This window comes from Phytophthora cinnamomi, assembly GCF_018691715.1.
Source record: "Phytophthora cinnamomi strain GKB4 chromosome Unknown Contig53, whole genome shotgun sequence".
Taxonomy (NCBI): Eukaryota; Oomycota; class Peronosporomycetes; order Peronosporales; family Peronosporaceae; genus Phytophthora; species Phytophthora cinnamomi.
Genome location: NW_027150986.1, coordinates 152,682 through 165,018, shown reverse-complemented (window position 1 = coordinate 165,018; position 12,337 = coordinate 152,682). Strand labels below are relative to the sequence as shown.

The window sequence follows — 12,337 nt, the reverse complement described above, 5'->3', positions numbered from 1 at the left end:
AGCAGAAACGCTTCCTGGTCTGCTCGTTTCATCCGAGACCAGTCATGATGGCCGAGAGCCCATGCTACCGCCTTGGATAAAGCGTCGCGCTTCGAAATCAATCCTTCCAACATTGCGGTATCGTTCTTATCGCTATCACTGGTAGTGCTCGGTTGGCTTCGTCTTGCAAGGGACAACGTGTACTCTGCTAAAGTCCACTCACCCCGCTGACGACTAGCATCAACCACCGCATTTACCACCTGCCGCCGCACAGGCAATGCTATAGATTCTTCCTTTTGAAATACCCTTTCCACATCTCGCAGATATTTCACAGCCCCATCTACATCGCCTTCACACAGTAGGTAGTACACCATCGTCCGCGTTGTGACAGTATTCGGAACGAGACCAAATTCATCCTGAGCACGCTTAACAAGGTCCAGCATCACCTTCGACCGCCCGCAATCACGCGAGTACACGCGTAGCATAGCATTAACCACCAAAATCGTCGGCGACACTCCGTTGCTCATCATCTCCATAAAATATTGTTCCGCCAACTCCACCAATCCTTGTTTCCTCGCACAGCAATTGATTAAAAAGCCGTAGATCCTTGCATCCGGCTCCCTCCCAAAGTCCTGCATTTTCTCCAGCACGTGCGTCGCACTGCGCAGATGACGGGCGCGACTGCACGCAGCCATCGCCACCTCGAAGCTCGTCTGGTCGGCACTGCCCTGGGCCACCATGGCGTCCAACAGAGCCAGAATCCGCGTCAAGTTGGCGTTCATCAGCGTCTTCTGCTGCTTGCATAAGTGGCGCAGCAGCAGGTTGTACGTGTACGGCCACAGCACGGCCTTGTCTGGGTGTCTCCGGTGCAACGTCTCCGCAATGGCCCAGGCGCGGTTGAGTTCGTCGGCTTCCAGCGCCTCCACCAGTCGGCGGTTGTAGAACCTCCTGCCTCTGTCTGGCGGTAAGGACGCCTCCGCATCCTTCACAGCGGCGCGTAGTCGCCACGACAGCTTGGAAGCCTCAGTAAGTCCCTGCAGCGCCGTCTGGGGAGACGTAAAGCGGTCTTTCGACGCCAATACAGCGAACTGGCGCGCGCAGAGACCTGCAATGGGTAGCACGGCGTCTGGCGTAGTAGCTGGAACTATCCGACCTACAGATGCGGTCTGTATCCGACGGAGCAGCGCGCGCCGGAACGCCATCACCTGCGCCCCAGCGACCATTTTGCACCGTTGAGAGCTTCAGTTGTTGTCTGCCGCGCCATTGGCGCAAAGTCGTTTAACAACTTTCCTCCAATTAAACGCGGAGTAGCATATTTGATCCCTGAATGATGGTCATTATGTGTTTTTCAGCCAATCGCAGCACCTGAAGGTTATTGCCGCCTTTCCGCCAATTCGAATTGAGCTCTTCCAGCAGAAATGCTGCGACGACGGCCGGCCGGAGGCGGCGGCGCGAAGTTCAAGCCGTTCGTGCTGCCCGTCAAGTCCAAGCCCGCGCGTGCCCAGCCCCAGGAGGAAGACGAAGACGCGTACGAAGATGCAGACGCTGCCAGCAACCGCCAGGCGCTGCGCACGGGCGCGTCGCTGTCCGTCAAGCGCCTGCCCTTCCTGTCCTTCTTGGTGATGGAGCCTGAGCGTCGTGCGCAGCACGTACGGCGGCCGTTCAAGTCCCCGTGCGGAGAGGGAGGCCGCACGCAAGAGAGCAACCGCCTGCTGCAGACCAAGACGCTGGGCATGCGCCGCCGCTGGGGCTCCGCCGTGTTGAAGCCCATGGTGCGCCACGACCTGCCGCCAGTCGAAGTGGACGTGGAGGAGATCGAGACACCCGTGGAGCTCGAACCCCAAACAGTGGAAGAGCCTCCTGTGGTTGCAGCCCCAGTGGCCGACGCACCGCCGCCGCTCGTGCTGTGGCAGAGCGAGTCTGACCCAGAGGTGAAGGTGGTGGTGCCCGAGATCGTCGGCAAGTTCCTGCGCCCACACCAACGTGAAGGCGTGCAGTTCATGTTCGACTGTGTGTGCCAAGTCAGGGGCTTTGACGGGCAAGGGTGCATCCTGGCTGACGATATGGGTCTGGGCAAGACCTTGCAGAGCATCACGCTCATGTACACGCTGCTGATGACGGGCATGAACATGCAGCCGACTGTGAAGCGAGCCATCGTGGTGTGTCCGACGTCGCTGGTGAAGAATTGGGACGACGAGATCATCAAGTGGCTGCACGGGCGCGTGAAGACGGTGGCGCTGTATGAGGCCAAGCGTGAGACGGTGATTAAAGGCATAAACCAGTTCATCGAGGGAAGCAAACGACCGAGACCGGGATTCTCGGCACAAGTGCTCATCATCTCGTACGAGACGTTCCGAATGCATGCGCAGAAGTTCGCGGATACGCCAGAATGTTGTGAGCTGCTGATTTGTGACGAAGCACATCGCCTTAAGAACGCCAACTCACAGATTAACAAGGCATTATCGTCGCTGGCGTGTCGAAAGCGAGTGCTTTTATCTGGTACCCCAATGCAGAACGATTTGGAAGAGTTTTTCGCAATGGTAGACTTTACCAACCCCAATATTCTGGGTACACCGAGCGAGTTTCGAAAGAATTACCTGGGACCGATCTTGGTTGGACGAGAACCGGATTCTACGGATAGGGAACGACAGGTGGCTCAGTCTTGTTCAGCAATGCTGTGTGAAATTGTGAACCAGTTCATTTTACGTCGTGGTAACATTCTGAACGCCAAGCACCTCCCGCCAAAACTGATGCAGGTGATTTGCTGCCCGCTGTCTCCACTGCAGGAGCAGCTCTACATGCATTTTCTTTCGTCCAGTGCTTGTCGTGATATGATGAAACGCCAGAGCGCGAACGTTCTGTCTTCTATTACAGCACTAAAGAAGCTTTGCAATCACCCACTGCTGATTTTCGATGAAATGGGAAAGACCAATACCAAACTTCCAGGGTTCGGCAACTGCGCACAGTATTTCGCAGCTGCAAAGGAATCCCGAGGCGGTGGAGGCGATACTGGTCTGCATCGACGAGGAGGTTTCGGTGGACGCACATGCTACCCAGAATGGTCTGGGAAAATGCTTTTGCTTGACCGCTTGATGTTTTCCATGAAGAAGACAACAACAGACCGGATCGTGATTGTCTCCAACTACACACAGACCTTAGATGTGGTATCTACCCTGTGTCACGAACGCCATTTACCTTTTGTTCGTCTGGATGGAACCACCTCGGCAAAAAAGCGAAAGAAGCTCGTTGACACATTCAATGACCCGACAACAAATTCGTTTGCGTTTTTACTGTCGAGCAAAGCTGGTGGGTGTGGCTTGAATCTAATTGGCGCCAACCGATTAGTACTGTTTGATCCGGATTGGAATCCTGCGACAGACAAACAAGCTGCCGCTCGTGTGTGGCGTGAAGGGCAGAAAAAGATGTGTTACGTGTATCGATTTTTGGCAACTGGGACTCTCGAAGAAAAAATCTTCCAGCGCCAGCTTTCCAAGGAGGGTCTTCAAAATATCGTCGACGATAAAGAGGAAGTTAACTCGCTGTCTTCTAAGGATTTGAAGCGGTTGTTTGTGTTCCGTAAAGACACTTTGTCCGACACACACGATCAGCTGAAGTGTGATCGATGCCAATGGAGAGGTGATAGTTCAGCCAGTGATCAGATCGACCCCTCTCCCTCAGTAATTACAATTGATGACGATGAAAGTGGAAAAGAAACTGGAAATGAGACTTCTCCTGAACGGGACACAACAAGTGATGAAGACACTGAGAAGGACATTGACAAGGGATATCACCCGCAAATTGGCATGCCACCAGAAGAAGATCTGAACAGCTGGGGGCACCACCGAGCTTACGCGTCCGTCGATGATGAAGTAATGCAAGCCGCACTACAACAGGTTCAGAACGATCTGGTGAGTTTTGCGTTTAGCTGTCGTATCGACTGGGAATTACTTCAGGAGCACCAGGCTGAAAACGAAGAAAAAGAAAATCAGCGCGACGAAGAGCGCAAACGCAAGCGCATGGAGATTATTGCCGCAAACAAAAAGCGCTCTGAGCAGGAAAAAACTTCCAAACGTTCAAAGACGACAAAATCTAAAGGCATCGATGAGTCTGATGAATCGGAGGTCGATTATTCCAGTAGTAGTGATGAAGAAGCGCAGGATGAAGTCCTTGGTGACAGTGAGTCGGGGAGTGAGGATGAAGAAGAGTTTCTCTCCGCTGCCCGGCGAAGATCTTCAGCCTCTGAAGTTGATATTTCATGCACTCCAAAACCACCGCTTCGACGTCATTCGCCTAGAAGCAAATCGTTTGAAACGTCGTCGCATCCTGGTCAAGTGAAAGCACCTCAAGCGTCACTTGCAGAGCCTACTTCTACTACGAGTAGTAAGAGAAGAGTATCATTTGCTTTGGAAGTCGACACCGCGCCATCGATCGCGCACGCGGCAAAGAAGCAGCGGTATAGTGATTTTTCAGATTCTGATGAAGAGGACGCCTTCGTCGATGATGTCCTCAGCGATCGCCGTCCAGCCCGTAAAGAAAAGGTCGTGGATACGGACGAAGAACACAAGGAAAGCGAGGTTCCTTCAGCATGGAGCTGCTCACGATGCACGTTGATCAATCCTAGATCAAACGCCAGCTGCTCTAGCTGCGGGCTCCGCTATCGGAAATCCCGTCCGCAAATCATCGATCTTGGCGACGATGAAGATGAGGACTGGTAGGAACAAGATAGAGTACATTCGTTGAGTAATTTATGATTAGCTGTGTGCAGTTAGTTGCCTTGCCGATTGCAAACTCAAGAATCTTCACGGACGGAGACAGCACAATAAAGATGCTGAATATCCTCAACTGACGGGAGCACTCTTACTTGACCGAGGAAACGCTTTCGCGACGGTCGTTGCCTCCTCCCGACGCAGCGATGCCCATAAATCGTCTGTCTTTTCCGAGATTATGCCTTTCAATGGTTGATCGTTTTGTGCTGCTTTTGAGCCGTTCCGTGTTTTGCTTGGCTTGCGCCGTGGCTTCGTGGCAGGGTGATACTTCTTTTGGAGGCTCACTTCGTCGGCTTGAAGCGCACGCCAAGCATTTTCTGCGTCGTCGGCAAGTTTTATAGTCGACGAGGAAGCATCGGCAACCGCAGCAATAATTGTTTTGTTGCCGTCCTTTTCAATCATGCACTGCTGGAATGTTGGAGCCAAGTTCTCGGTCTCCTCCTCTTCCTGGATGCGTTGCTGCAACCTCTCCAACAAAGGGCCAACGGACGGGTTGCTGGGTTCCAGCCGCTTCATGGCAGTTGCATCCTCCATTGCTGACTAAAACGACATCGACCAAGTAGTAGATTAGCCTTCGAACAGGGTGGCAGTGTGCCTCCCTTCCTCACCTGCCAGTGCTCCCTGCGCTCTCGCACGAGCGCTCGGCGATAGAACGCCTTTACGCAACACGGGTTCCGCTCAATTACGGCACTGCAGTCCTGCTCCGCCTCAGCCATAGTGGACACGCTGGTCTCGCTTTTGGGTATCTGGATCCACGCCCACGCACGATTGAGTCGCACCGCCGTATCCAGCCGCTCCGCAGCCTCGTCGGCAATTCCAGAGCTGCGCAGCTCGTCGAGCACTGAGGTGTAGGCCTGCGCGGCCTCAACGAAGCGTCGCTGCTGGAAGAGCGTGTTGCCCTCGTTCTTCTTGGCGTTCAGTGCCTCCATCATCGTCGTCGTCTTGCTGCGCCGCGCGTATCCAAAGTGCGGCCGCCAAGGGGCAAGTTGAAGCGCGCCGTTTCGCGTCCCAAAAAGGAAAGATGTGCGCATGTCGATTGGCAGATTCTGAGACTAATGCGCACTTTTGGCGAATCACCCAGTACTGACACCCTGACACGCTTGGTTACTCTCGCACACAGTATGACCCGATCCTTAGTCTAATGGCACAGACACACCGGGCTTCGAAGTATGCTACGAATTGTATATTACTATCCTAAATACGAATTGCTGGGCTCCAATTTCGTCGACGGTGGGACTCGAACCCGCGCCAACAACTGGGCTGCAAAGGCGACCGGCTTTACCCGGTCGAACCACTGGCAACGAATTTATCATCGTCGGCAGGTCCTACAGGAACATGATCGTGCACCTCGAACCAAAATGGAGCAAGTTGAAATGAACACCAAGCTAGCAGACCAAATACAGAGCGCTATTTACTAGTAGTATATTGTGCGAGGGTGGTGCGCTTACGACGCTGAGTAAAGGACGACAGTTCTAGTTCCGAGGCCACAACCTACGGGTCCACGATGCTCTTGCAGAACGCCTCCACGTTGGCGGCGCGGCTGGCCGTGTCGGGCGCGTCCTCGATGATCTTGACGATCTTAGAGCCGATCACAACGCCGTCCGCGAGAGCGCTGGCCTGCACGAAGTGCTGGCGGGTAGACAGACCGAAGCCAAGTGCGAGCGGGTGCTTGACGTTCGCGCGGACTACAAGAAACACGTCACAATGTTAGCCTGCGCTTCGGAAGGCAATCAAGCAACAGCAGACTGCGACTTACTCGTAGCCATGAACGCGTCGAGGTTAGGTGGCAGCTCGCTGCGAGCTCCCGTAACGCCCGTAAGGCTCACGCAGTACACGAAGCCGTGCGCCACCGAGTCGATGAGCTTCATGCGCTCTTCCGTCGTGGTGGGCGACACCAGCGGGATGTAAGCAAGGCCGTGCTTAGCAGCGTCGTCGCTGAGTGGCTTGGCCTCCTCAGGCGGCAGGTCCACAATGATGAATCCGTCCACTCCAGCTGCAGCAGATCAACAAGCATGCAAGAAAAAGAAACAGCAATCCGATCAGCCCACACCTCATTCATCCGCCAGAACTGACAGTGCTCTCACCTTTCTGGGCGTCAGGGCAGATCTTGTCCTCGCCGTACTGCAAAATGTTGTTGTAGTAGCCCATGAGCACCACGGGCGTGGTTAGGCCCTTGGCGCGTGCCTCGCTCACGGTGGCAAGGACGTCGGTCAACGTGATGCCCTGGTCCACGCCCACCTGGTGGGCGCGCTGGATGGTCGGGCCATCGGCCTGCGGGTCCGAGTACGGGATACCGACCTCGATGATGTTGGCGCCGCCGCGCTGCAGGCCCAGCAGGATGTCCACCGTGTCGGCCTTGGTCTTGAAGGCGCAGGGCACGAAGGTGATGAAGGCCGCCGTGTTGTTGGCCTTGCGCTCAGCGATAACCTCTGCGATCGTGGGTCTGCAGCGAAGCGATGCATTGCAAAAACAGGTTAATACTGCGTCGAAGAGGCTGCGAAGGAGAGAGCTCGCACCTGCTCATGTTGCTGTCGTCTGCTGTCTGCGTGGAGAGTCTGAGTATGGCCGAGCGGTGCGCTGCAAGTGCTGACGTCGGTCCTGGCCGCTGAGCGGCGCCGATTGGTCAATTGTAATTTCATCCAATCATCGCGCGATATTATGCGCATAATCTTGATTTTGCCAAAGAGACCCCTCCCGACCAATCCGGGTCGAGCGTGCAGGGCGATGTAACCATGTGCAAGTTGCACAGCGCAACGATAGCGGCTCAAGACAAAAGGCAACGAATTCATAATGGTGTCTGTGCGACTGCATTTTATTTAAGCCACGCGCGGGCGCTTCTTGTGCAATCCGTTCTTCTTTGGCTGGATGTGGCTGCGGATGCCGCACGTGGAGCAGATGGGTCGGAACTCGCAAAACAGCGACAGGCACACGGGGCACACGTACGCCGTGGAGATCACCTCCCGGTGGCAGAAGCACATCGCTCGGAAGTCCACCGAGTCTTGCGATGGAAGCTTCAGCAGCTTGCGCATGGACGGGTCTGGCAGGTAGATCGAGATCAGATACTGCAGCAGCCCGCTGTGGTCGTTGGGCTTGTAGTAGATGCCGCCCGTAAGATACGCTGCTTGCTGCATGAATGACGAGTGTTCGGTCGCAAGGATGCAGGCATCCACTGCAACACTCTTCTTCTGGGCCGAGAAAATGCCGTTCATGATGGCGATATAGTGCTCCGACACGTCCGGGGACTTCTGCACGACCAAGATCCGCGGTCGCAGGTCTGGCTCCTCGTTGATGGCGCGGTTGATGACTGTACAGAATAACAACCACAGCATCAGCGCAAGATCTAAACCGGCTGCATCAACAACAAATTGCCTTACAGCATAGAGCGCGCGACAGTGACGCAGCAATGGCAGTTCGGTTGGGCTTGGTCGGGTCGAGCGGGGCGTCGCTCAGCTGCTGCAGCCGTTGCATGACGCCAGCATTCACCTTGGCAGCCTGCTCGGCACTTCCATTAGTGTTCTCCTGCTCCGGTTCCGGATACAGCATCGCACTCTTGCCGGCGTGGGCAGCGATGATCACGATGCGGTTGCTGCGGTGCAGTAGCAGGTACGAGTTGACAAACACGAGCGTGCTGGAGATGAGCTGCTGCAGCCCCACGCGGTCCGCTGCGCTGCCGCCCTGCGCGAACCAGTGCACCGGGTTGGTGTCAATCACCAGCACCAGCAGCCCTTCGTTCGCGGCGTCGCCGCCAGCGGCCCCGTCGGCCTGCGCGTTGGTGCTGGCCATGGTCGATCGCGAATGTGGATCGACCAAAAACTATGTTTTTGCATTCGTACCTTAACGGATTTAGTCAACAACTTTTTTGAGAGGACGGATGTCAGAGACTGAAAATCCATGAGACCATCGTTGTTGGCATAGAAAAGTTGTGTCACCCCTCCCAACTTCAAAAAGGGAAGCATTATCGTAACAAGCTCATTTTGTGCATTAGAAGCCGCGATGGCTATACGAAGACGCTTACAGGCTCCAGAGCATGGTGGAGACAACACCCAGGCAGGCAGCGAGGCTGGCAGCCATGAGCTGTGACGATCCGCTGTCGGCGGTCTTGGCGCTAGACGCCGTGTCGCCACCCGAGGATTTGGTGGCGTCCGAGGTGCCGGTGGTGCCAGTGGTGCCAGTAGTACCAGTCGTGGTCGACGTGTCGCCGCCGGGGGAGACGGTGCCCACAGCCTCGCTGGACGAGCCGGAGGTCGTGGTGGAGCTGCCCGAGGAGGTTGAGTAGTCGCCCGTCTTGGTGAACTTGAGGTTCGAGTACGCCGTCTTCATGGTTCCCGTCTCGTCGAAGATGCCGAAGTGCGATTCGACCGTGGTGGCGTCGTCCTCCTGCTTCTCCTTGTAGGGCGTGTCGAAGCCCGCGAAGTAGTAGTACTTCCACTTCTTGGCCTCCGCTAGCTCATAAAAGTCGTTCAGGTACGTGGCGCCGTTCTCTTCCGAGGCCACAGAGCCGTTGGTGGCCGTGCCGGCCGTGGGCCAGCCCGTCTCGCTGATGATGACCTCCATGTCGCCGGCCATCTTGATCAGCGGCTGGATGCGCTTGTTGAACTGCGCGGCGGCCTTGTTGGCCTCGATCTTCTCCCAGAACGGGAATTGGTTGATGGTCACGATGTCGCCGGCCTTGAGCATGTCCGGGTACTGCACGAACGTGTCGATGATGTCGGTGATGCTGACCGGGACGCTGATTTTGTTGTCCGACATGACCTTCTTGAAGTCGGTCACGTACTCGATGGCCTGCTCGGCCGTGATGTCCTTACGGTAGACGGCTTCGCTGCCGACGTTGATGCCCACGACGTTGCTGTCGATAAGGCCGGCGCTGATGAGCTTCTTGAAGGCTGTGACCTCGGCGTCGTAGACCTTGGAGTCGTCGGACACCCAGACGCCGAGCCACACGGTGAGCGACAGCTTCTTGGCGGCCGTGAGCACGCCCGAGACGTCGCAGTCCGACAGACTGTACGTGCGCACGTTGGACGTGATGGTGCTCAGGACCTTGAGGTCGGACGCGATGGTGTCGGCGGACTTGCACCTGCTCGGGTCCCAGTCGGGGCCCTGGCGCAGGTCGTAGTTGACGCCGTAGAGCTTCTGGTCCAGCGCGGCGGTCGAGGACGCCAGCACGGCCACGGCGGCAGCGGCGGAGAGCGAGACCACGCGAACCATCTTGGACTAGTCGGGTGGGAGGGGGGAGGGGCTGAGTTGTACCGCTTGCTCGACTGCTGGACGAGCGCAAATCGGTGAGTGAGGCGGCGAACAGCGAACAGACTGTACTATAGAGAGAGACAGCGCCTGATTCTTATGTGCTCGCACACACACAGGCGGTTCGTGGGAAGTTCTCCGCCAATGGGCGTCGCCTGAGTTATCGTCCTCTTGAGATGGTAACGGGTGCACTTCGCAACGCCATACTTGTACTTATACGACCGTAGTGATGAACTGCCATCGAGCGAGTGTGTATGTACGTGCATGTATGGAGGCGATGCAATACATGTAACTGTGGATTAAAATGTGTTAGCGCTGTCCGCGGGGTCGGAAGTTTGTCCATTGCGATTCGCTGCGGTAATGGCGATCGGGCGTGCACGAGGCGCAGAGTGCGGACAGCATGAGGCTTTTACTGTTTGAACGCTGTGTTGCGCTGCGACTCGACGAGAATCCAAGGGTGGCGGTGCAGAGAACACCTCGGTCATAGCGTCGAGGCGCGGAGGAATTGGGTGGTCGTGCTGTGGCACTCCGGACTCTGGTGCGGAGATCACCTCTGATGCAGAGGTTCTGAGGTGACCTCACGCCTGCATCACGATCATTTGAGACTCACCCGTAGGTCTGCGTTGAGTTCGCACCACCGTTATCGGTGTTTCGTGAATCCGCGCCGTTGCGCTGCCGAGCGAACGAGTTGAAGATCTGCTCCAGACTTGTCTGCGACAGGCTGTACTCCTTGATGCCCAGCCGGCCCCTGGCGTCTTCCACCAGGCCAAACATGCGCGACAGTGCAGTGGCTACTTGTGGAGCTGTGTCGCTCTCTGCCTCGGTTTTCGTTTCGGGGGAAATGTCCGAGACCTTGTAGCGGCAGAAATCGGCTTGCCGCTCCAACAGCGTCACGCCACTGAAGTGGGCTCGAAGGAATTCATCCAGGTGCTGCACGGCATCCTCCAGCAACCACCAGCTAGCAAATGACACTACGTCAATGGAACCATTGTCTCGGTCGCCGAGCTGGGTTGACAAAGCAACAGCAACATTGTCCGCCCGCTTCGCATTGCCGAGGACTGCACAAGCCCCAGCAAGTTGTGCAGCGGTTATTTGAGCACCAGTTTCCTCTGCACCAGGATTTTGAAGATGGTCGCACACAAGGTGCGTTAAATCTGCAACTGCGTGCAAAGGAGGCGCCTCCATTTTGCATTCGAGCATGAACCCGTCGCCAAAACGCGCTTTCAGATGCGGAATACTGCCAAAGCAGCGCAGGCCACCATTAACCATAATGCCGGCCTTGCTGCAGAGAGCCTCGCACTCTTCCATTGAATGAGTTGTCAGCATGACCGTCGACCGTCGTGTTTGCACCGACGCCTCCAAAATGACATCCCATAGCAAACGCCGCGAGAACGGGTCAACACCAGTGGACGGCTCATCTAGTACTAGTACGCTCGGCTCGCCAATCATGGCGATCGCAAGCGATAGCTTACGTTTGTTTCCACCACTCAAACTTCCTGCAAGTTTGTTAGCGAAAGCTTGGATCTTGAGTTTGTTCATCAAGCGATCCACCTCCTTCTGGAGCCTTTCATGATGAAAACCTTTAAACCGGCCAAAGAGCTCTAAATGCTCGCGAACGGTAAGCAAGTCAATCAATGCATCAAACTGGGGGCAGTAGCCGATCGACTCTCGAGCTTGGCTTCGTTCCTTGCGAATATCAAAGCCATTCAGAGTGGCAGTACCTGAGGTTGGCAATAAGTCGCCTGTGAGGACCTTCATTGTTGTTGTCTTCCCGGCGCCATTCACACCTAAAAATCCAAAACATTCTCCTTGTTGTAGCCCAAACGAGAGCTTTTTCACGGCACGTTTGCCGTTTGGATACACTTTTTCAAGCTCAAATACTTGGACAACTTCTGAGTTGGCATCCAACGCGTGGAAACTTTCGTGGACACGCTGAGCTTCCATAACAACATCTTCGTCAACGTCGTCACTATCGATACCTTTGGCATCTGATGACAGTTGAATGTGGAGTTTGGCGCTGTTGCAAGGCACACGTGTGTAAATCCGTCGCGCGGAGTTGATTTTGTCCACGAACCGAGACATTCGCCAGCCCACTGTCCCTGCTTGGACTACGTCGACTCCGATGGTTAGTAAGATGAAAACTGGACACTCGATGAGCAAGTACCAAACATCCGTGCCAGCAATATCTGCGTCGAACGCACTGCGGGTCTGGCTGGTAAGCCCATAAGTCGCTAGCAGATCGGCGAGCAATATATTGAGAAGGCCATTGCCAAGCGCGAACAGTGGTGAACAGCGCCAAATGTAGACGAGCACATCATTTGCTGCTCGAGTTGAATCTAGAGAATTCATGG

General features: G+C 55.5%; 7 protein-coding genes across 7 annotated transcripts; 1 reads left to right on the top strand and 6 right to left on the bottom strand.

Annotated features, from left to right (window-relative positions):
• Window positions 1-319: 319 nt before the first annotated feature.
• IUM83_00035 (Pentatricopeptide repeat-containing protein) lies at window positions 320-1,202 on the bottom strand (the record flags this gene model as incomplete). Its single annotated transcript, XM_067923768.1, has 2 exons — window positions 320-328; window positions 426-1,202. 2 exons carry the CDS (start codon window positions 1,200-1,202, stop codon window positions 320-322), a joined length of 786 nt encoding a protein of 261 aa, XP_067788815.1.
• A 195-nt stretch (window positions 1,203-1,397) lies between these two features.
• IUM83_00034 (DNA repair and recombination protein RAD54) lies at window positions 1,398-2,410 on the top strand (the record flags this gene model as incomplete). The annotated part of the gene is made up of 2 exons (XM_067923767.1): window positions 1,398-2,320; window positions 2,398-2,410. The coding sequence occupies 2 exons, from the start codon at window positions 1,398-1,400 to the stop codon at window positions 2,408-2,410; spliced, it is 936 nt and encodes a 311-aa protein (XP_067788816.1).
• A 2,407-nt stretch (window positions 2,411-4,817) lies between these two features.
• IUM83_00033 (TPR repeat protein) lies at window positions 4,818-5,677 on the bottom strand (the record flags this gene model as incomplete). The annotated part of the gene is made up of 2 exons (XM_067923766.1): window positions 4,818-5,285; window positions 5,354-5,677. The coding sequence occupies 2 exons, from the start codon at window positions 5,675-5,677 to the stop codon at window positions 4,818-4,820; spliced, it is 792 nt and encodes a 263-aa protein (XP_067788810.1).
• Window positions 5,678-6,236: 559 nt separating this feature from the next.
• On the bottom strand, window positions 6,237-7,269 carry IUM83_00032 (tryptophan synthase, alpha subunit; the record flags this gene model as incomplete). Its single annotated transcript, XM_067923765.1, has 4 exons — window positions 6,237-6,430; window positions 6,502-6,738; window positions 6,830-7,188; window positions 7,262-7,269. 4 exons carry the CDS (start codon window positions 7,267-7,269, stop codon window positions 6,237-6,239), a joined length of 798 nt encoding a protein of 265 aa, XP_067788811.1.
• A 292-nt stretch (window positions 7,270-7,561) lies between these two features.
• IUM83_00031 (putative general transcription factor IIH subunit) lies at window positions 7,562-8,528 on the bottom strand (the record flags this gene model as incomplete). Its single annotated transcript, XM_067945057.1, has 2 exons — window positions 7,562-8,049; window positions 8,120-8,528. The coding sequence occupies 2 exons, from the start codon at window positions 8,526-8,528 to the stop codon at window positions 7,562-7,564; spliced, it is 897 nt and encodes a 298-aa protein (XP_067788812.1).
• A 228-nt stretch (window positions 8,529-8,756) lies between these two features.
• IUM83_00030 (putative endo-1,3-beta-glucanase) lies at window positions 8,757-9,950 on the bottom strand (the record flags this gene model as incomplete). Its single annotated transcript, XM_067923764.1, has 1 exon — window positions 8,757-9,950. One exon carries the CDS (start codon window positions 9,948-9,950, stop codon window positions 8,757-8,759), a length of 1,194 nt encoding a protein of 397 aa, XP_067788515.1.
• A 642-nt stretch (window positions 9,951-10,592) lies between these two features.
• On the bottom strand, window positions 10,593-11,435 carry IUM83_00029 (ABCA1 lipid exporter; the record flags this gene model as incomplete). The annotated part of the gene is made up of 1 exon (XM_067923763.1): window positions 10,593-11,435. One exon carries the CDS (start codon window positions 11,433-11,435, stop codon window positions 10,593-10,595), a length of 843 nt encoding a protein of 280 aa, XP_067789416.1.
• Between the last annotated feature and the right edge of the window lie 902 nt (window positions 11,436-12,337).